At 42.0% G+C, this 24,016-nt stretch overlaps 2 protein-coding genes across 5 annotated transcripts; both read left to right on the forward strand.

Annotated features, from left to right (window-relative positions):
* The first annotated feature begins 2,436 nt into the window (after nt 1–2,436).
* On the forward strand, nt 2,437–7,909 carry LOC136457528 (uncharacterized). 4 transcript variants are annotated; one of them, XR_010759742.1, is made up of 11 exons: nt 2,437–3,058; nt 3,338–3,523; nt 4,135–4,244; nt 5,109–5,217; nt 5,522–5,677; nt 5,974–6,089; nt 6,260–6,426; nt 6,718–6,848; nt 6,947–7,071; nt 7,185–7,239; nt 7,426–7,909. XR_010759742.1 is itself a non-coding variant. In XM_066457557.1 (10 exons), exons 1-9 carry the CDS (start codon nt 2,465–2,467, stop codon nt 7,052–7,054), a joined length of 1,677 nt encoding a protein of 558 aa, XP_066313654.1. In that variant the 5' UTR covers nt 2,437–2,464; the 3' UTR covers nt 7,055–7,071; nt 7,185–7,909. The 4 variants fall into 4 exon arrangements, 3 of the variants coding, with proteins under 3 accessions (XP_066313654.1, XP_066313656.1, XP_066313655.1); XM_066457557.1 differs by having other exon boundaries at nt 7,185–7,909; XM_066457559.1 differs by lacking the exons at nt 6,947–7,071; nt 7,185–7,239; nt 7,426–7,909 and having other exon boundaries at nt 6,591–6,724.
* A 1,910-nt stretch (nt 7,910–9,819) lies between these two features.
* On the forward strand, nt 9,820–17,586 carry LOC136457529 (F-box/LRR-repeat protein At4g29420-like). Its single transcript, XM_066457561.1, has 2 exons — nt 9,820–10,365; nt 17,292–17,586. The coding sequence occupies exons 1-2, from the start codon at nt 9,879–9,881 to the stop codon at nt 17,447–17,449; spliced, it is 645 nt and encodes a 214-aa protein (XP_066313658.1). The 5' UTR covers nt 9,820–9,878; the 3' UTR covers nt 17,450–17,586.
* The last annotated feature ends 6,430 nt before the right edge of the window (nt 17,587–24,016 follow it).

A 24,016-nucleotide genomic window follows, 5' to 3' on the forward strand; every position in this document is an offset into this window, starting at 1 on the left:
AGGGAAGAGGAAGAGAGGAGGAGACGGGTGGGAGCAGCCCTGCGAAGGTGGGTGGAGGCGCTTACATGTGGGCCACACGCGAGTTCGCGCGTTTGAAAATTAGGGTCGGGGGAAGTTGTAGCTCGGGAGAGCGACGCGGCGCAGCGTGGGCCTTGGGCCGTCGTGTAGATCTTGGGCCGGTAGATGGGTCTGTGGCGGTCGAGAAAGCACGCGTGGCGATTCTAGTGGTCGCTACCTTTGGACTGTTCGTTTGTGAGCTTCATTAAATTTTAGGATAAAATTAGTTTCATTAATTCACCATAACATAAGTCTCGTAGGAATTTATTGATATTATATAAATGTTAATATATTTTTATGAGGCTTGACAGAGTCAAATTTTTACTCAGGATACAAATAGAAACATGCTATATTTTGGTACTCCTATTTTGGAATAGAGGTACCCTCTATCTTTGTAGCTAATACGGTGGACCCACGGTAACCGACATCGATGGTGACTTAAAACAAATCTAAGAGCCTCTTTATATCTTTATAAGATCTTTTTACCACGGATTCAGCCCTAGATTCTTGCAACATAACTCTTAAAAGGAGTACTTCCTCCGTACTAAAAAATAAAATCGTTTTGGACAAGGTTTGGATCAAACATTGAGAATATAAATCATGAATAACTTTTAAGTGGTTGAGTTTGGAAATGTGAAAACCATATGTATAGATTTGTCTTGAAAAATACTTTCACAAAAAATTACATATATAACTTTTTGATAAATATCTTTATAAAAATAAGTAGTCAAAGTTATGCTTTGAAGACCGTATCGCTGTACAAAACGACTTCATTTTTTAGTACGGAGGTGAAAGGTCCTAATATGGCTAAAGGGGGGTGAATAGCCTATTTAAAAATTTACAAACCGACTAGAGCAATTTGATTAGTATAACAAATAGCGATTTAGATAGCCGATTTAAGAAATACGGTCGGAGATCTCTTAGAACATAGCACTGTCGCTTAGCAATTTTTGAATATTCGAGCATTTTGTGTAGTTGGGAGTAATAATTTTATGTATCCGCGAGTAACACACTATGGCATATGGACTTTTGACTTTTTGAGTATCTTAGCATTTATGCAGTGACGAGTTATTTTTGTGCATTTCCGTAAAGCAGAGGACTGCCGCCTGGTTTTTTTTTTGGTCGGATATGTTAGCATTTATGCTCTGGTGAGTTTTTTTTTTTTTGAGACGCTCTGGTGAGTTATTTTGTGTATCTCCGTATATCACATCATTGCCGCGTGGTGATTTTGGATATCTCAGCATGCTGCATGGTGATTCGTGGTTCTCTCAGCGTTTGTGTGGTGGCGAGATATTTTGCTTATATCATGGTATTACCACAGCATGCTACACGGCACTATTTTTTGGATACATAGAATTTATGTTGTGGCAAATTTTTTGCGTATATCATGAGCTAAGCATGGCTCAATTGGTTATTTTTTTAGTGGAACTTGTCCACCGCCCTGCCAAGCAGTGGTGAATCCAGGATTTTAGTTTAGGATATGCCGTCGAAAAATTTTCATATCCAATTCGGTAAATTATCTATTATAGCATTAAGTAATACGGTAAGGCTTAAATTCATGGATTAAGTTGAAATCATCCACTAAATACAATATAAATAGTTCAAAAGTCATACTGATAATTGAAATATAGGCATAAAAGAGTACTACTGACTTATAATGCTATTTTTCTGGCTATTTTATTCAACACTTTACAATATAACACAGTTAAAAAGTCATACTGATAGTTAAAAGTCTAGAATACCAGGAATCCAATCCAAAAGAAAGATCCTTCTATTCATCCAATTCATTTCAAATAAGCAAGCCAATAAATAAAGCTAGTGTTGTAGTTAAAGCAGCGAATACAAAACCGAAATAACTAGGCATGAATGGGTTAAATTCCATTTTTTTACTACCCTACATATGTTGGTAAAGCACTTAAAATAAAAAGAGATGTAATATTTGACTTTCTTTTCATAACTGCATAAATATTAAAAAAACACATTGCCATATAATTAAACAATTTGCTATTTGTGATGTTAGCAAATAGCTATGAAAAATAAACGACAATTTTATGTAGAAAGATGAAGAGTAGAAGAAACGGCAATAAAGTGCTTCTCCTCAAATTGTATTATCCCTTTTTAACATTTTTTTTGCTAAATTTAATATGGATACCACATAGAATGCTCTATAATTCGGTATAAATTTTAGAAGTAATAAGACGTGGAGTATATAGTATAATAAAAAGATTTAAAATCTCTACAATACTTACATCGGCCCATTTTTGTATTTTGAGTGGTTTTCGGCCCATGCTTATGGGCCTGGAATTGCTAACTGATTGGAGGTGCGGGGCCATTATTTCCCGCGCCATCTCCACCGTCCATTGCCCATCCACAGTTCCACACCACGCCGCCGCAGCCAGGCACTCTCATGGCTGCCCACGCCGTCACCCCGCTCACCATCTGCCGCCTCCAGCGCGGCGTCCCCCTCCACCACAGCCGCCGCCTCCTCGCCGTGGCCGCCGCAGCGCCGGAAGCGCCTGCGCCTACCCCCGCGGCATCCCAGTCGCCGCTGTCCCCGGTTCCGCCCCGCAAGGGCTACTTCCCGAAGCGCGGCGAGACCGTCGAGCTCACCTGCGAGGCGCTCGCCTTCAAGGGTAAGGGCGTCTGCAAGGTCGCGGGCTCCACCTTCGTCCTGCTCTGCGATGGCGCGCTCCCCGGCGAGCGCCTTGTCGCCCGCGTCAGCCGCCTCCGCCGCGGCGCCTTCGCCGAGGCCGCCAAGCTCAGGACCCTCGAGCCGCACCACGACGCCGTCGAGGCGCCCTGCCCCCTCGCTGCTGACTGCGGGGGCTGCAAGACCCAGTCTCTCGCGTACGCCGCGCAGATCCGCCACAAGCATCTCCAGGTTCGCGACTTGCTCGTGAACTTTGGCAAGTTTGATCCCAAGCGCCTGGAGAGCTCGGAGCCGGATGCGATCCTCAAACCCATCGTGCCGTGCGACGAGATATTCCGGTACAGAAACAAGGTGAGGTTTAACTGCAGGGTTTATGGTGGATGGTTTTGGCGTTTTGAATACTACTCCCTCCATTCCGTTTTATAAGGTGGAGTTTAAAATGCCACGGTCTCATAAATTATACTTTGACCATTCATTTACTTTATATTATATTGTTTGTGCTTATAAACTTATGTGTATTGGACAGTACAATTGCTTATAAATCTAATCGTATCAAGTTTATGGTGGATTGGTTTTGAACGTTTTGAATGCTAATGATGTTCATGCCATTTTGTGTTTTCATTGTTGCAGATGGAGTTCTCATTTGGGACGAAGAGATGGGTGCAAAAAGAGTTGAAGGACAAGGATGAGGAGGTGGAGGTGAAGCAGGAAACAAACGAAACTGATGGATATGCGCTTGGACTGCACGCACCAGGGTTCTTCGACAAGGTGCTACATGTGCAGAAATGTTTTCTGCAGAGTGAGCCAGCAGATAAGGTGATGAATTGGTTAATTGTGATGTAGGAAGTTTGCTTTATTAGAAAAAAATGATGATATGTTTGGTTCCTTTTAGTATGTTACTGTGCTTTTGAATGCTGGTAGTCCGCTTTGTATCAGACTTATTTGCTTTCTTAAAAGCAGAGTGAATCTCCTATAAAATAAACTGATGATATGTTCAGGTTTAATGTTGTCGATTTCGGTAACATTCCATAGGATAATGTCTGAACAGGGTTGCTTAGGCAGTGTCTGCAATCGATATAATTAATGGAGTTGCGGGTTGGTGTTAAACATTACATCAGAGAAATATGTAGTTGTATTTGATAATCTGCTAGGAGGGTTTTGCTTATGTGTGGAAACATATTGTTTATAGCTGGTACCTGTATTCTAATCTTTCTGGACTACAAGTGTGGAACCATGTGGCTTGGAGGTTATGTCAAAGCTAGGTTGTTTATTAAACAGCATTTTGTTGCTTATGTTAATGTGGTTGGTTGATTGTTACTTGGTGATCATGTTACTTGATTGTGATTGGTGGGTGAATAGCGCATAGCTTTTTTATTGTTTGATTGACAATATGGGATGCTGAATTGATTAGTTGCTAATGTCCATAGGTTCTTGCAGTTGTTCAAGAAACCTGGATGGATCCTACCATAGGCCTCACGCCTTATGATGTCCATAAGCATGTTGGGTTTCTCAAGCATCTTATGATAAGAACTGGAAGGTATGGCATCCCATCTTGTGTTTTTCACATGTTCTACCAGTGTTATCATATATCTCATTTTGCTGGTTGAAACCTGAATATAATTTTTTCTGTTTTTGTTTTTCATCTTAGTGTCACACACTCGCGTGTCTGACACCATCTATTCCATGCATTCCAATATGCCATTTTTATGCATAGTACATTCTAATTGCTACAATTTAACTATAAAAAATGCATATACAAGACTCACTCCATTAAACAAATATAACATTTTAAGTTGAATTCAGAAGATGTGCTTTTACAATGCTACACATGTTTCGATCGTCAGCTCTGTTTCAAAAGGTGGTGCATAGGGCTCTAGGCAGGGCAGCACAATAACCTAGGTGATTTCTCCCCTAGGGCGTTTAGGACTTGATCCAAGTTTGGCAATGTGGGATAAATTAGAGATGAAGAAAGACAAACTATGGTCATGGAACTTATGGTTGTAATATAATGTCAAATTCTTTGTTTCGATGCACCAAATATCTTTTATTTAACATACCATCACTCTACCCACATCTGAAAATTACAACATCATAGTCTCACCTAGCTGCTAGGTGGAGCTTGACCTCTGACTAGCACCTAGCGCTTGTGATAATGTGGTTTGATATTTAAAGTTTTAAACAGTTAATCAAGTTGGTATTTTTGCTTTGTTAGCTGCTTGATCATATATCTCTATCTATAGGAAGATGTTCTGACTACATTTTCCTTTTAAAACTCAAGTAATGTTGATAAGGGAATAATATTTCCATGTAAACTACCATTGATCCTTTTGTTGGTCATTGAGCAAATCATTTTGTGTGATGAGTTCCTTTAAAGATTCCATTTTATTTGTTCTTTTTCCAGAAACTTCAGCACTGGAACTCCAGAAATAATGGTCAATTTTGTGACGTCATGTTATAAACCAGATCTATTGATGCCTCTTGTTGACAAAATCACAAAAATACCTGAAGTGGTATGTAATTGGTTCCTTTTTGTTCTGAACTTTAATAATGACGAAAATATTCTTAAGCTACTTTTGTGATGATAGATATTATAATTTAAAATAGCTCTTTTATGTAAGGACTGTTCTATTTTTTGTGCCAATTAAAGGTCTGTTCGGAATGGAAGGAATGATCTAGGAGTTTTTAAGATTTATTTCAAGTTTGTAGTGAATCCTAGGGATTTGGTTGACAAAACTACCTTTCCAAACAGGCTTTAATTAGTTTGGTTTCCATATTTGGGCCTCAATTATTGACATTCCCGTAATGTAAATGCAGGTCAGTGTCATAAATAATGTGAACTCATCTGTTGGCAATACATCTGTGGGTGAACAAGAATATACCTTGTACGGGAAGCCAAACATTACAGAGATGTTGAGAGGACTTACATTCCAGATATCTGCCAACTCCTTTTTTCAGACTAATACAAAACAGGTTTGTTTTTGTTGAATGATATTGACATTTTATTGCATTTTGTTCTTGTCACAACCGTACCATTCCATCATGGTGTTTCTCTCCAATCATCGTGTGTTTCTTTCCCCTCTTCAATAGGGTGAATGAAAAGAACTAAAGAAAGCATAAGTTAAATAAGAACTGTATATGCAGAAAATGAGCTTGTATGCTCGTATAGATGAGAAAGACCGGTAAATGTCAGAAATTTGAATGTTGAAATGAAGTCCCTTCCTGGCCTTTAATGATCTGAGCCCCTCTCCCGCTATGACTTCGTGCAGGCTGATGTTCTTTACAGGCTTATTGAAGACTCTGCTGGCCTTAAAGGAGATGGCTCTGAAATTGTTCTTGACTTGTTTTGTGGAACTGGGACCATTGGTTTGACCCTTGCCAGAAGGTAGTTTTTTTTCCCTGGGTGTACATATTCTGTTTGTACATATTCTGTGAGACAGATATTACTAGTTATGAGAGTCTAATTGCTTTCTTGGTTAACATAAACCATTTTGCTACTACAATAAACCACTTTATGGCAACCATTTTTAGTAAACACACTTCTGCTTGGCTCAGGGCAAAGCATGTTTATGGATATGAAGTTGTCCCTGAAGCCATTGCAGATGCGCGAAAGAATGCCAAGTTGAATGGTATCAATAATGCAACATTTGTTCAAGGGGACCTCAATAAAATCAATGAATCATTCGGGAAGGAATTTCCAAAGCCTGACATAATCATCTCAGGTTCGTATTGGTTCATATACTGCTACTATTCATTGGCATTCAAATTTTAATTACGCCATGATGTTCCCTAGAAAATTTGTTTGACAGCAACAGTTCTTTCTAAATCTGCCTTAACTTAGTATTTTCATTAGCTACTTACAGGCAACAACATCTTTGGTATGCAGCCTGATGAGTGTCACAATTATATACAACAAACATGAGACGAAGTTTCAAACTTTATGAAGCTATATGCTGGATCAGTTGTAATTCTAGTCTGCTTCGTAACCCAACTGACAACAATGAATTATACAGATCCTAATCGGCCTGGGATGCACATGAAGTTAATCAAGTGGCTGTTAGAAGTTAAAGCTCCTCGAATAGTGTATGTCTCATGTAATCCAGCTACTTGTGCTCGGGATTTGGACTATCTATGTCATGGCGTGGTATGTTTTGCCCTACTCCTATTGGCACATAACCAATACCTTTTGATATTTTAGTTCTCTTGTGATACTTAGTTGCTGCTTCAATAATTTGACTGCAGGAGGAGAGAGACTTGAGAGGATGCTATGAACTGAAGAGTGTAATTCCTGTGGATATGTTTCCTCATACTCCTCATATTGAGTGTGTCTGCTTATTGGAGCTGTGTTGATTTTCAGTTTTGGTCAGGTAAAACCCACTGGAAGGTTTTCCACTGCGTTTCATTTTGTCCTAATATTTGATGACAACAATGCTACTTATATTTTATGCCTCTTTATTAACAATTTTGTTCCGTGTTTCAGAAATTGTCCATATGTTCTGAAAATGAGACAACTCGTTTGTGGCATGAATACCATGGTGAGAATCTTGATCTGATACTTTTCATTGAAGGGTACACAAATGATTTCCTCATGATTGAGGAACCCTTGTATCTTCTTTCTCAACATCGGGAAGTTACTGGACAACTGATCTGAATTCTGAAGACCCTGCCCGGCCTTGGGTTTTATTGAAACACTTTTGACGACTAAACATTTTTTTGAATAGAATTCTTATTCATCAGCTACCATGTATCAAGCAGCACCGAAGAAGCTTGGGTTGCTAAAAAAAGAGAACTGAACAGTCGCCCCGGATCATATTGTACGATTGACTCTTCACTGGATGGTCATCAACAGACAACAAGGGTTGGACCTGCCCTTGCGTTCTACAGAGAGGAGAGAGGAGTGTATGCAAACAAAGGCACGATGTTTTTTTCATGAGGTATCTACAGAAAGTAGCAGGCTGTCTAAGTTGATTATCTTTCTTTTAGAAAAAAGGTTCCCCCCTTCATTAGAATAAAGTGATAATATGTGTTCAAAGTTCAAGGCATATTCGAGGCGCGCCTGCCAAAGGTTCCAGAATGACAATTCTGATAGGATTGCATACCATCTACTCAAACCCCTAACCTCTACTCTGTATAAGCGGGCTGTATAAGCTGATTATATTGTCTGAACTTTCTGATTTGGTGTCAAAAATATCTCCAGTAAGTGTTGCTCAATTATGGTGCATGTGATTTTTTAATGTGAAAAAACTGAGCTGCAACCAACATGTTTTTTGTTGTTCCCTGCTGTATCATCGGTCCTCATGGCGGAAGCTGCGGCTATTGCTTTGGCTGTTAAAATTTTCTGTGTGCTCAATCTTGGCGGTGCCAGTTTCATATGTGACAATGAGACCCTTGTCCACATATTGTCACTTGTGACGCCGCTCTCAGACCTCTTCCGAACAGAGTTCAAGAACAGCAACACGAACATGCAGCATCAGATCTTCAAGATTCATAGGACGCATAACATCACTACTCATTCGCTAGCCACCCAGGATAGAATCGTTTCCAGTAGTTTCTTTTCGGTTGCTCCAACCTTGATCACAGCAACTTCTGCCCTGTTTTATCTTCTCTGCAGACCGTAAATTTGAAGCTTGCTGAGCCTCTTCAAGTAAGATGTGCTTGATCTAATACAAAACGTTCCTTATTAAAAAAAAAATCCTACTTAGGGAACACATATTGCTGCCAATAGGGGCGGAGCTAGGATTCAAATTATAGGGAGGACCGGCGCCGAACACATGTTGCTGCAGATCTGTTGTGGGCAGGGTTCCTCTGAATATTCATTGCTCACAACATTAGATCAAGCAATATTGCTTTGGGTGTTAAAATTATCAAGCAATATCTGCATCTATTGCTTTGGGTGTTAAAATTATCAGTGTGCTCAATCTTGGCGTGCCAATTTCATATGTGACCTCTGAATCGCGCGGCGTTGGTAGGCGAGAACAGCATTCTATTTGTTGTCTTCCTCTCTGCGGTGGCGACTTGGGGATTTATCGTCAGGGCAGGACGGCGGCGCGCGGCTGGGAATCGGTGGCTGCTTTCCGGCGAGAGTGAGATCTGCGAAACGGACAAGCGGCCATTATTCTGCTTCCGGTGAGCAGGTGCGTCGACTACCCGAACTGTATATGTGACAATGAGACCCTTGTCCACATGTTGTCACTTGTGACGCGGCTGATGCCGCTCTCAGACCTCTTCTGAATAGAGTTCAAGCACAACAACACGAACGTGCAACATCAGATCTTCAAGATTCATAGGAGGCATAACATCACTGCTCATTCGCTAGCCACCCAGATCTTCAAGAATCGTTTCCAGTAGTTTCTTTTCAGTTGGTCCAACCTTGATCACAGCAACTTCTGCCCTTTTTTATCTTCTCTGCAGACCGTAATTGGGAGCTTGCTGAGGCCCTTCAAGTAAGATGTGCTTGATATAATACAAAACGCCCCTTATTAAAAAAAAATCCTTCTAAGGCACCGTTCGGTTAGCCTGTTCAGGGTCGTTCCTGATGGGGATTGGTTCCGACGATATATAATTTATCAAAGGAAGCCTCTGGCCAGAAATTGTTCTCAACCAACCAAACGAGGCCTAAGGGAACAAATAAGCTGCCATTAGGGGCGGACTAGGATTCAAATATAGGGAGAACCGGCCCGAACACATGTTGCTGCCAAGTGCGGATCTAGGATTCAGATACCAGGGGGTCCGACTCATCGGGGACCAACCTACCGAGAGTCAACAAAATTTATAGGTTAGTAAAATAAAGATATATATAATCATACATACTTGATATATACATATATGATGATTTATTTATAGCACACATAACAAAAATGATGTAGAATATGTTTGGTAATATAAAAAGAAAGATATTTTTAGTTGCATATCTACTAATTTGAAACTAACTCGATGAGTACCAACTAGATCATAAAATTTTATAATATCGTTAGAACTAACTAATCTTCAGTTCCTTTTCAACGTAAACTATCGTCATTATTTTGGTGTGTGTGGATCGAGTCCAGTGAGACGTTCGGCCCCATAAACTTGGGCTGAGCTTGGGCTTCCTGTCGCTTCAGTCATTTCCAGCCGCTTCCGCTGTGCGGACTGCGGACACTCGCTCGCACGCCACATCCACAGAATCCATCTCCACATGTCAGGCTCCGGCGACCCCCTGGACGCCCTCCCGGCGGCGGTCCTCGCCGACGTCCTGGGCCGCGTCGCCGACGCCGGCGACATCGCGGCTTGCCGCCTCGCCTCGCGGGCGCTCCTCGCCGCGTCCTACCTCTGCCCCCGCGTCCGCCTCTGCACCGCCGACTGCGCCCGCCGCCGGCGCGAGGGCGCGGGTGGTTCCCCCGCTTTACGTGCGACCACTGCGAACCTCGCCTCGCTTCTCGGTCCTCACCTCCGGCCCCTGTCGCTCGACACGGCCGATGGGCAGGGTTCCCCCGATGACGCGATGTGGGTGGAGGAGGGGGAGTTCGACGAGGCCGACGACCTGCACCTCACCAGCGGCCAGGCTGTGGCGGCGTGGGCGGCCACCTCCGCTGGAACGGTTCTCCGCGTGCTTGAGATCGCTGACTACTGGCCGCAGGCGTGCTGGCGGAAGGCGGAGGCGCTCCCACTCATCTCACACTACTGTATGCGATCTCTTTTTTCAAGGAGATTTACCTCTAAAGGGATTCATAGGACCTCCGGCTGCAAATCTATCGTGTAATGACTTAATTTAGATATGGAATTAATGATGTACCTTGTCTAGGCCATGGTGCCGTCGCCGAGGTAGCAGCGACGTGAAAGCGTGGTTCAGTGGCGACGGCAATGGCGATTGCGCTTCTCGTCGCTCACAAGCACATCCTTCTAGATCGGTCTAGGGTTAGGAACTTTGGGGTGGGACTGGCGGCTACCGATGACCTCATGTCTTGTGCCTTAGTCTCTACCGTCCTTTTATGACGCTGCGTGACAGGGGGCCATCAGCCTTGAAAACCGGCTAAGCATCCCGGATCAGGACACGGACAAGGGCCAATTGATCATTGGGCCAACTGATGGAGATCAACCTAGCATTCTCCCCCCTTAATCTCACCTTATGACTTAAACTCAACTTACTTTATCTTTTTTCTATTTCATCATAGATCAGTGCATAGAGCGTGTCTCATCGTCATGGTCAGTTGCCACTAAATCAAACAGCTACAATGCACATCTTTGTTTTAAAACAGATTCTTAACTAGGCCCCTAGTATTCAGAAATCATAGACTTTTTCATAAACCCATGTCGACTGTGTGTTCTCTGAACACATTGGGTGGTTAACCTTTGGTAAGCGGATCCACACGTATTTGCTTAGTACTCATATGCTCAATGCTTTCAAAATGATTCTGTATTTTCTTATTTACAACATATAATTCAATGTCAATGTATTTAGCAGCACACTTGACCTGTTGTCTTAGGAGTTAACTACTTTAAATTGTTATTATTGTTGACTACCTTGTTAAATCTGGGTACTAATTCCCTTAACCTCTTTTTGTCTGTTCCTTAAGCCTCATGTCAAGCTATACTATGGTATGCATCACTGATGACACCACAACTGTTTCTTTGAAGCTTTTCCACAATAATACTCCAACTTCAAGTGTTAACAACTACTGTGGAATTTCACTACATATCTCGTCAAGACTTAACATTTGTATCCTCAACTATTTGAGAGTACTTGTTCTTTCTTACTCCGCATGAGGCCTATGATACTTTATAAAATTGCAAGACATTCTCAACTCTATTCCAGTGATCTATATCTGGACTGGACTTCTGTCCAAAATATCCCGGATACGTAAACTACGTCAGGGTAAGTTCTTACTTGTACATTCATTAAGCTTCCAACAGCTGAAGTATATGGAACCATGTTCATTTGATCAATCTCATATCAGTTCTAGAAACACTTAAAGTTCCCAAATCTATTACCCCTGACTATAGGAGCAGGCGTAGGTTTACTCGCATGCATACTTTATTTCTTTAGAATTTTTTCTAAGTATGCCTTTACGATAGTCCTAATACTCATTTTCTTCTATCTCGGTGAATTTCTACTTCACCAAGATCATTCATATTGAAAACCTAAGGACACGAACTTCTTCTTCTCCAATGACAGATTAACATCACTACTTAGTGAGTAGAATGTCCATTTATACACAGGATATGGAAAATTAATTTTTCATTCTTAAACTTTGCATAAACGCTATTATCCTTCTCATTTTCTTTAAACCTAAAACTTTCTCATTGTTTCATCAACTTCAAATATTAGTCTAGAGACTTATTTTAACCCATAAATGAATTTCTACGGGTGGCATCTCATACGTTCTTTTTCTTCCACGATAAAACCTTTAGGTTGTGTCATGTAAACGTTTTTCATATAAATCCCCGTTGAGGAATACCGTCTTTACATCCATCTGATGTAACTCTAAATTATAACGTGCCAACACCATTATAATTCTAAAGAATCCTTGTATAAGACTGGAGAGAAAACTCTCATCGTAATCTATTCATCCTCTTTGCGTAAAGCTTTTTACTACAAGTCATGCTTTATATCTTTCTACATTCTCTTTGGAGTCACATTTTGTCTTGTAGACTCATTTATAGCCTACTATTTTGGCTCTATTAGAAATTTCTTCTAAGTCCCAAACAACGTTGGTATTCATCGAATTCATTTCAACTTTCATAGCTTCTTGCCATTGAAATGAGTAAACGTTTCTCATGGCTTCTTCAAATAAGGTGGGATCACACTCTATTTGAATTTCTTTACTAACATAGACTTTATAGTTATTAGAAAACTGGTTTACTAATTCTTTGAGACCTACTAGGGCCTTAGCTATTGGCACTTTCATGTGGGGCTATTGTTGCTCTTCATTACCCAGAGGTAATTGATTCTACAGGCTCCTGTATCACAAGATTTTTGTTTATATTATTCATTTTCTACGAAGAGCCAACAACAGGTGTTGTATAAGTCATACAACATCAACAGGTATCGAAAAATTCGTTGTTTTGAATCACTAAAGTAGGCACGTAGTCCTGCTTCTCTTCAAGTCATAGGTCTCTACGTACCGTGCTCTCCCTGATCGTCCCATCTTTTACAAAGATAGTGTATCTTCCAATTTTTTATTTGGGTTCAATATGTTAAAACCTTATATGACACTTTAAGCACCGTTTTAATATCTTTGATGGTGACTACGCTATCTTCCTCTCAGAACTTTAAAAAATCCAGGAATTTAACTGTTTCTATGCTTAGGGGTATCATTGTTTATCTTACTCTTAATGAAGAGTAGTTTCTTAATTGATCTTAATTCTTACTCTTAATTCATCTCACAATTCTTCCCCCTCAAAATATGGCATGAACTATACTACCATAATTTCGAGAACTATTCAGAAAATTATGAACGAGGAGACACTTATGACTTACTTCATTCACATGATTATGCCATGCAAATAAAGTTATTTCTTAATCCGTATAGGAGTACATTTTCCTCATTCCACCTCAAAAACTCGACGAAGTCTATTATTAACTATACATTTGCAAGTCACGCTTGCATCTTTTTTTTGTCCTTTGATTAGTATTGACCATGATGGTGCATTTCTATTGTGCCATGGTTAATACTATGATCGCATAAGAGCCACTCAAACTTCTCTCGCTACGCGGGATACAAAAACATATGAGTCATCACAAAACTTCTCTCGCCATGTAGGATTGACTAGCATAAGTACTATGCCAAACTTCTCCCCATACAAGATAAATCTATATACAAATTACCGTAACGAAAAATTTAGTCATGATGACTAAAACATTCACTTATACTTTATTTTTCAATTAAATCTTCCCGTTGGTTCTAATTTAATCAGAAAATTAGTAAACTAACAAACAAATGTCCTGAACGGGCTTAACTCAAGCCTTTTCATTCACATACCCCAGCATTGCAGCCTGTTGCCATGCAACCGAGTGATCTCGTCGGTTAAAAAATAAAACTTACAAGATGCTTCTGTATCAATTCTACATCACCATTGGACAGAAAATAGAATTAATGCATAAAACTCATAAATTAACTTTAAAGACATATAACTACTCTTTCAAAATTAAATTCTTTCGTTGGTTCGAATTTAATTAGAAGATTATCAACATCATTGCAGCGGAAACATGATAATATAATGCATTCTATTAGTTCAGAAGCATTTCTTGATCCTTATGTACTATCTAAAAAATTAACCACCTTGGTGTAAGATTTATCAGAGATTTAAACTTTAAACTTAAACTTCATTATAATATTGTTATCATCAACGTTGGTCAAAAAATAACAATACCATAATTTAACTTAAACAAATCGGACTACTCCTATAATTTAAATTTTCTCGTTGATTCCTAATTTAATTAGAGGATACACATAATCATAATTTACTAAATAAATATAACTTGCTCTTCAAATTAAATTCTCCTGTTGGTTCGAATTTAATTAGAAGATAATAAACATTAAACTTTGCAGCGAAATATAAAAAAAATAATTTATCTACTTTTCAGAAGCATTTCACTGTACTCATCTACTCTCTGAACAATTTATCCCGTTGGTTCAAAATTGAATAGAGATAAAAAAACTAATCAAAATTTGCTTCTGAAAATAATAAAATAGTTTATTATTCATTCGGCCCTGACCTGGGGAAACTAGTCCGCAGCAGCAGCAGCAGCGGCCCTACACGCACCCGCAGCGCGGCGCCTCCCCACGCCCAGGCCACAACCTGGGCCTAGGGCGGGAATCCGCTGCTCCGCCTGGGCCAAAACTAGGCCGACGAATCCTTGCTGTCCGTCTTGATCCAATGGCCACCCGACGATATCATAGGTACAAAACCCGGTCTCACTGGTCTCCTCCCCCTGAACCCTAGATCACTTCTTCCCATTCCCCTCCTCTTTCTTCACCACGTGACGGCCGGCTTTCTCTCCCTTCTCTCTAAAAACCATGACAGTCGCAGTTGACGGTGTCCGCCGCCGGTGCGCGCACCCACCGTAGGGTGAGCTCACCGCCGTCGAGCGGTCTAGCGACGGCGCCCTGAGCACGTGTGCGTGGCTCGGTGGAGGCTTCAGTGATCTTCCTGCGCTATAGCGGTGGGAAAGCGGCGCTACCGCGGGGCCCCTCGCTGGCGCGTGTGCTCGTCGGAGGTTGAGCGCGCCATCGTCGAGCGGCCCTCGGGCGGTGCCCTTGGCCCGAGTTCGAGGCGGAGACCACACGACGGCAAGTCCTCACGCCCGCGATGGCTTGGGATGACTTCCCGCGCGGCGTCGAGACGACGTCCGGCGGTGGTGACGGTGTGGGCGGTTCCTAGGTAGGAAAACCCCCTTCCTTTCCTTGCTCTTCTACTAGGGTTAGGGTCAGGGTTTAACTCGACTGGATTCGTTTGTTCCGATTCGTCTCCTTCTAAATGCTAAAACTTAGACTACCCAAAAATAGATCCGCACACCAACCTGGCTCTGGTACCATCGAAGGGATTTGTAGGACCTCTAGGTGCAGATCTAGTGGGTAATGACTTAACTTAGATAGGGAACTTGATGATGTACCTCGCCCAGTGAAGTCATGGCCATGGCACCGCCGTCGAGGTAGCAGCGACGTGGAGGCGCGGTCCAGTGACGGCGGCGAAGGTGATGGCGCTTTCCGTCGCTCACAGCACGCCCTTCTAGATCGGTCTAGGATTAGGAACTTTGGGGTGGGGCTGGCGACTACCGGTGACCTCATGTCTTGTGCCCCAGCCCCCATCATCCTTTTATGGCGTTGCGCGATGGGGCCCATCAGCCAGGATAACCGACTGAGCGCCCCCGATCAGGGCACGGATCAAGGGCCCAATTAACTGTTGGGCCAACCGGTGGAGATCATCCTAACAACCTATGCTTATATTGAAAACCATACGAGTTCTACTGATACTACTATATGCTAGGTTTAACTCTGATTGCCATTTGATTGCGTTTGATGTGTCTGCCTTCGGCTATGCCATGTTTGATTGAGCTAAAACGCCGGCACACCATTATTCCTTTACTAATCTATGACACAGTAGTGGTACAACACGAATGAATAGTAACTACATTTCTGTGTAGACGTTTGATGTTTACTTCATAATCATATCAAGCAGTGGTGGGAGGAGGAGGAGGAGGGACGGGTGTGTGTGTGTGTTGTTTCCTAGGGAGCCTCCCCTAATCACCATAGTTTATGTGTTGTATAACACAAGGCCCCCTAATGATTTTGTAAGCTCGATAGAACCAGGTTTTTAGGTTTTTTTATGAGGCATCGCATCAAATTGAGCTAACTTGCGGTGACGATCAAATAATCCAATCAAGTTTTTTCATATTTTAGGAGTTTGTAGGTATTATTTGCCCAAAACATATATCACATGTGCCATGAAAAAGTATGCCTGCTATAGTTTTGGAGAAATATTCTAGTCACTTTATGTGATTCCCTCTCTTGTTATCCATGCTAGCTGGAAGAAATTAATATTTCCATGCTGAACACCTACACCCTCCAGATTGCAGGTACTTAACATTTTGGGCAGGGTTAGACTCAAACGTTTAAAACTTTGATCATAAATAAGTTTTAAAGTATTTATAAACTTGAAGACCATATTAATTGAGTTGTCTTGGAAAGTACTTTCATAGAAGCATAAATTTATTAGGATGTCGATTTTTATTCTAATAGAAAATAGTGGTCAAAGGTATGTTTTGGAGGCCATGGCATTATCCAAAGCGTAAAGTATTTGCAAACTAGAGAGAATAATCAGTGTAAGTGATTAGATAGGTCTCGCAACCCCCCCCCCCCCCACACACACCCAATGGTCAAATCTTGGGTGCACATAACAAGGTTGTGGTGGTCGCACTAAATCTGCCTGCACATCTTATAAGCCCCATTCAGCTTTTTTTCCCCTTTATAATCTACCCTCTTTTGGATGAATAGAAGGTTTTGTAGCGTACTGTTTGAAGGAGCTGCAAGTGCAAACTTGCTCTCTAGGTTGTTGAAAATTGCTAATAACATGAGGATAAATTGACCTAATCATGCTCTTGCCTTGGAACATGGCACCTTGCTCTGTAGATTGGTTGGTTGGTTGTTCTTTGCTATGCTATCAGATAGTCTAATTTTTTTGTTATCTTTTTCATGTAGTTTCTAGTTGTTTATACTGATGTCTGTACCTATTATCCCTCTCTCTAGCTTGTTTAGTGTGTAATGTGCACTTTGGAGAAATGGGGGAGATTTAGGATTTGTTGCTCTATGCTTCATTGTCATGTTGGTCCAGGGTGGTTAGGTAATGTATGGCAAATTCTGAATACAGACAATGGAGTGGCAAATCCTAATTTTTCTCAAAGATTAGATAATATGTTTGGTCATAGCCATATGGACATTGAACTCAAGAGTTGATGTGATTTCTTGCTAAGGAAGTAAATCTTTTCTGGCATTTTGTTAGATATGCGCATATATATCATGTTCATGATGAAGAAGCCAATCATTATACTCTGTTTAACTCTAGATGTCTTGCTGATTAATGTTGCATGCGATGATCTGGTTCTACACAGGTCAAAATCTCATCAAGTTGGGACTTAAAAATGCATGGCTTTCTGTTGAGGGGCTCAAGAAAATGTCAAATCTGACTCATCTGATGCTTGAGTTCATTAGGTTGGATGATGAAGATCTCAACCAATTGAATGGGTGCTTCCCTTGCCTTCACTCTTAATCTTATACGAGTCGAAGGGCTCAAGGACCCTAAGATTCACCTTCTTTATCTAAAGGCTTGCCGTTGGGAGGTATCAAATGTCCCACGGTCTTTGGTTGTCCATGCACCAGACTTGTTTTTTTTGGAGTTGAAATGTATCCGACCAGATACACTCATTTTGGATACTCCGTCCTTGTCTACTCTGAAGCTGACCATTGATAAACTTGGTGCAACTGTGTTTGATGAATCTTCGCATAGAATCACTGGATTTTAGTTCCCTTTTTCCAGTATTCATAGACAATCGAGGTATCAGGACATTGGAGCTTGAGCTACCTAAGTCTGCAAGTCAATATGAACTTCTTGAAGCAGTGAACCCAGATTATCTTTTGAGAATGCTTGCCAGCATTAGTCATCAACATTCTCTTTAAACCCAAAATTCCTTATTGTCTGATCAAATTTCAAGTACTACTGTCTTGAAGCTTGCTTTAATCAATAAATGGATTTCTTTAGGCGACATCCCATTCGTTCTTTTCCTTCCATGACAAAACCTTTTAGTTGTGCCATGTAAACATTTCCCTCCAAGTCCCAATTGAGAAATGTCGTCTTTACATCCATCTGATGTAATTCTAAATTGTAATGTGCCACTAATGCCATTATGATTCTAAAGGAATCTTTACATGAGACTAGAGAAAATGTCTCATTGTAATCAATCCCTTCTCTTTGCGTAAAGCCTTTTGCCACAAGTCACGCTTTATATCTCTCTATATTCCCTTGAGAGTCAAGTTTTGTTTTGTAGACCCATTTACAGCCTACTATTTTGGCTCCTTTAGGAATTATTTTCAAGTCCCAAACTTTATTGGCATTCATAGATTTCATTTCATCTTTCATAGTCTCAAGCCACTTTGATGAATGATCACTTCTCATGGCTTCTTCAAATGAGGTGTGATCATCCTCCATTTGAAATTTCTCAGTGTTGTACACTTCATAGCCAGCAGGAATAGCTGATTTTCTAACTCTTAGAGGCCTTCTAGGGGCCTCCACATTTGACACATCTTCCGTTTGAGGCTATTGTTGTTCCCCCTCATATGTGGCAATAGGTTCTATAGGATCCTAAAGAACAGGTTCCTCATCGTCATTTATTATTGCCACAAGCGGAATAACAACAGGTGCTGGCACCATATTATCTTGCACTGTCGGTGCAGCAACAACAGGTAGTGAGAAAAATGGCTCATAAATCATCGGAGTGGGCGCATACACCCGCTTCTCTTCAAGGTCAATTTCTCGAGCTACCATGCTCCCCCTCATTGTTTCATCCTCTAGGAAGATAGTGTGTCTCGTTTTCATAAACTTTGTATGTCTATCTGGATAGTAGAAATAAAAACCTTTTGACTTTTTTGGGTAGACAATGAAATAGCAACATACTATTTTGGGATCTAGCTTCCTAATGTTTGGGTTAAATACTTTAGCCTCAGCGGGACTCCCCCACACACATAAGTGGTTTAGTGAGGGTACTCTTCCTGTCCACAACTCATATGGTGTTTTGGGCACCGACTTACTTGGTACTCTATTGAGAATATGAATGGCGGGTTTTAACGCCTCCATCCACAGGCTCAACGGTAAGGTGGAGTAACTTATCATACTGCACACCATATCCATTAGTGTACGATTACGTCTTTTAGCTAATCCATTCAACTGAGGTTCGCCAGGTGTAGAATACTAGGCTACTATGCCATTCTTCTGTAAGAACCTTACAAAAGGTCCTAGAACTTGGCCATATAGGGTATGCCGACTGTAGTACTCTCCCCACGGCTGGACCTGACTATCTTAATCTTTAAATTGTGTTGGTTTTTAACTTCTGACTTAAATATCTTAAATTTATCCAATGCTTCTGTTCTTTCTATGATTGGATAAATGTAGCCATAATGGAAGTAATCATCTGTGAATGTTATGAACGAATCATAACCATCCACACACTTTACAGAAAACGGACCACAGATGTCTGTGTGAATAATCTATAAAATTCCTACGCTTCATTTGACATCTTTCTTAATTTTCTTTATATACTTTCTTTTTATACATTCTCTGTATTGTTCTAAATATGATAACTCTAATGGAGGAAGAATACAATTCTTAACTAGTCTTTCTATTTCCTCCTCGAAATATGGCCTAAACGACAGTGCCATAATTTCAACAACGCATCGTGAGCTCTCTTTTGTTTTCTGTTTATATCCGCAGACGAGGATGCATTCTCATTGTCGCACGCAACATTCCCATCATCGCATACAACATTTACATCATCACGTAGTGATAACAAATAAAGCTCATTCTGTAAAATAGCAATACCAACACATGCATTATTAAATGTTATCTTACATTTGCTATTTCCAAAATGACAATCATATCCATCATTGTCCAAGTATAAAACACTAATCAAGTTTCTCTATAACGAGGGAACATAAAGAACATCTCTAAGTATAAGTGTGAAGCCATCAGCAAGTTCTAGAGAAAGATTGCCAACGGCTTCAATATCTGCTCGGACACTATTTGTAACTTTAACGTGTCTTTCGCTTCTTTGCGTAGTCCTCGTCGAACGAAATCCCTATAAAGAATTAGCAATATGAACAATTGCACCTGAGTCAATCCACCAAATAGATTTCGAATATTGTACATACATGGATTCATTTATGAACGTAATAATGTTCTCACCTTTCTTTGCCATGATCATCTTTAAGTAATCGGGACAATTTTTCTTATAATGTCCCGTCTTCTTGCAATAGAGACATTAATCTTTCTCTACTGTGAACTTGTTTTGCTGAGGCTGATGCAGCATGGGACCCTTTCCCTTTGACTTTGAGGAGAAGTTAGTATTATTATTATTTTTTCTTATTGTCTTTTAGATAATTGATAGTGCCACCATTGGCAGCTTTTATTCTCTCCTCCTCTTGCACACACATAGCCACGAGCCTCTTCATGTCCCATTTTTCGGGCTGTATGTTGTAGTTGACAATAAAAGTGTCAAACTCTTTTGGCAAGAAAGCAAAAATCAGATGGATAAAGAACTCTTCCTTGAGAACCAGATCCATTGATTTTAGCTTGGATGTCAAATTGCTCATCCTTAGTATGTGCTCTCTTATGCCACCATTACCTGAGTACCTCTCTATCACCAGCTACTTTATTAGCTGGGTAGCATATGTCTTTGAAGACCCAGTGAACTGACTCTTTATTCTTTCGAGGTACTCGGTGATGGTGTCACACTCTGGGATTGAGCCCACAATTACAGGCTTAATCGTGTTCTTTATCACAGACAAATATTTCTTATTGGCAGTGACCCACTTTCCTATGCTCAAGGTCATAGGACATTCTTTGGGATGTAAAATCCCTCTCTTTGATTGCCCAAACGGCATCAGCCTCGTTTGTGTCCCTCACCGGTGTCATAGGCTCAGTGGGACACGGTGAGGTGACTACCCAATCTACCTCAGCCAAGATGAAGATCAGGTCAATCTTTTTCTTTCACTCCGTGTAGTTATCATCTTTGAGGGTGAGAATTTCTTTGATACAACCCATCAAGTTGTATTCGCCTGAAAACACAATTCATATAGAGTGAGAACATAAATAATAACAATAACAATTGCATGCCTTAGTTCCAACGTTGGTCAAAATTAAACCATACAATTGTCCTCTACACTAATTATACATCACCGTTGGGCAGAAATAGAATTAATGCATGACAAAATATTATAATATTGCCATTAATCAACGTTGGTCAAAATAATTACAATATTATAATCAATTAAAACATATCCATTTTCAAAATTAAATTCTCCCGTTGATTCGAATTTAATAAAGAAAATAACATCTTTAAATATGCAGCGGAAAAATAATCTCAATTTAGTGAATTTTACCCATAGGAAAATTCTCTTTTCTATTTTCTTGAAGCCATTTATTCATTTTCCAGGAAAGAAATATTTACTAGAAAAAGAAAAAACAAAAAACTGATTCATTTCAGCAATAGTTCATTCGGTCCAGCCGGCAAAACGGCCCGGCCCAACTCCCTTGTACGCGGGCTGCCCGCACCTAGGCCGCAACCTAGGGCCTGGGCCGGCAAAGCCGCACGGCCGCTCGCGCCCGCTTGGGCCGACCTTCTGTCTGGTTGATCTCGGCCGCTCATTCAGATCCAACGGTTGTTGGCGCGAGTCGCTCGATCAAAACCGCGACGGCAGCGACTCCCCTAGAACCCTAACGCCATTTCTTGCTTCCCTTTCTCTTTCTTCGCCGTTCTTCTCAGTGCAGCGCAGCCGCAGTCCGAGCGAGTCGAGCGGGCGAAACTGTGGAGCGATGGCGCCAGTCGCCGGCCCCCTCGCCGCGCGTGCGCGCTCCCCAACGGGTGAGCGGCCCGCCGTCGAGCGGCCTGGCCACGGCGCCCCTTTTGCTGGAGCCAGGCGAGCAGCGCCCCCGGCTCGGCCTTCTTCTCCCCGCGCACCGGCGAGGCCGCAGCGCTACGCAGCGGCGAGGTAGACCCCCCTTTCCCCAACATCCCCCTCTGATTTGCTTCTTTTTTTTGTTCTTCTCGGATTCAACCAATTGGGGATCTAGGGTTAGGGTTTCTTTTCTTATTAGGGATACACTGTTTATCTTCCCCATAAAGCCTTCACGGGTTTAGGGTTCGGCTCTTACCTTCTTAAGGCCGAAACCCTCCTTTTCTTCTCCTTTCCTTAACCCAGTTAGGGTTAGGGTTCAACCGAACCCTCTGTTCTTCTTAGACCCACACTGGATCTAACCTTCTACTTTCTTTTCTAATCGGTTTACCTATTCTAGATCTAAAAACCCTAGAAATCAATGGCTCTGATACCATTGTTAGTTCTATAGGATCACTGGGATCATAGATCTAGCCGGTGGAGTGATTCTATTCGGGATAAAAGACGCAGTACCTCCTAATACATGTAGAACTAGAGAGACAGAGAGAGAAGGGAGAAGGTGTTGAACCTGACACTGCAAAGGAGGAGGGTAGTCTGCACACGGGCAGCGACGACCGGTGAAGAGAGCGGTGAAGATGTCAACGTCGATGGAGCGGGCGGCGCGGCTGGTGGCTTCCCGTCACTGGATGCGCCCCTCTCTAGATCAGGTTAGGGTTTAGGTGTCGGTGGGGAGCTCGACTCAGGCGAACCTCGTGACTTGAGTCGCCGGCCCCCACCTCTATTTATTGCGCAGTGTGACAGGGACCCTCCAGCCATAGTGGACTGGGCGCCCCCGATCAGGGTGCGGATCACAGACCCAACTGAGCCGTTGAGCTCAGTTTAGGATTAGAGATCAATCTAACAGGGGGCTCAGTTTAGGATTAGAGATCAATCTAACAGGGAGTCGTTCTCATCTCTTGCCCTTGTTTGAGATTTGTGCACCTTTGTGTGAGGTGACTGTCCTTTTCCACGCTGAATCAGCTGATGCTGTCCGTCAAGGTGCAATCTCAATTTGTATGCAGAACTTTCCAGATATCAGATGGCCGTGGGGTACCTGGCAGTAGTAATCCTGTCTATATATGCATACTTATAGGCAAGTTTGAGTTACATAACTAAATTATCTGCGTGACTGATATTTGTGGTTTTGTTAACATAGCAGCCCCTTCTACACAATTGGGAGCTGGTTTGTTTGCTGACATATACTGTGCACTAACATTGTACGCGGCAAGTATATGGTTGTCTCTCTGTTTCATCTATACTATATTACTATATTTTGTGTTTCTCCATCATTTGTTTAGATATTTTACTTGTTGAAAATTGTACCTGCATCTTGCTATTACCTGCTAAATGTGACGTGACGTTCTTTGCTCGTGTACATGGAACAGCAAGGAGATTAATCGATCATTAATATACCAACCAGCCTAGCAAAATCATTCATTTGAACTTCGATTCCTTCTCAACATTGTACACTGTGTACTGTATACACTGTGTCAGCTGACGTGCACATGCCAAACCCTATCTGTCAAATAATCATCCGAAAACACAAGCAGGAGGCGCCGAATGGGATCTAACCTCTCAAGGAACGATGCCTACCCATCTAAAATTCCCATTTGGCACCAAGTTTGTCGGATCCAAATGCCAATTTCTCTCATGAGCAGAGGCACCAGCTGCATCGGCAGAAGCTGGGGCAGGAGCAGCTGCAGCAGCAGCCGCATCGCCACCACGGGCACCGACAGCACCAGGAGCAATCGAACCAGCAGCAGCCGCAGCAACAGCACCCGGTGTCGCTCTTCCGCCGCTCCTCCTCCGTCGTCATCTCCATGAAGGCCGACACGGGGGGCTCGAGCTGCGGCGGCGGCTGCTGCTCGCGCTCCTTCTCCAGCGGCTGGTACAGCGCGCTGTTGACGACGTCCTTCTTCCTCGGCGACGTCTCCGCCAGTCTGCATGCAGGTGATTGCTTAATTTGCACGGTCGTTGCCGACAAGACAAGATCAAGAACGGGCATCACGGTGCAGTGCAGTACATTGGGAAGGCGAAGGAGAAGTTGCTGGAGCTGCTTCCGGAGCCGCTCTCGTGCTGCCGGAACACGGCGGCTCTCTTGGCGTTGCCGCGCCCGGCGCTGGCCGCCGACTCG

This window comes from Miscanthus floridulus, chromosome 6 (assembly GCF_019320115.1).
Source record: "Miscanthus floridulus cultivar M001 chromosome 6, ASM1932011v1, whole genome shotgun sequence".
NCBI lineage: Eukaryota > Viridiplantae > Streptophyta > Magnoliopsida > Poales > Poaceae > Miscanthus > Miscanthus floridulus.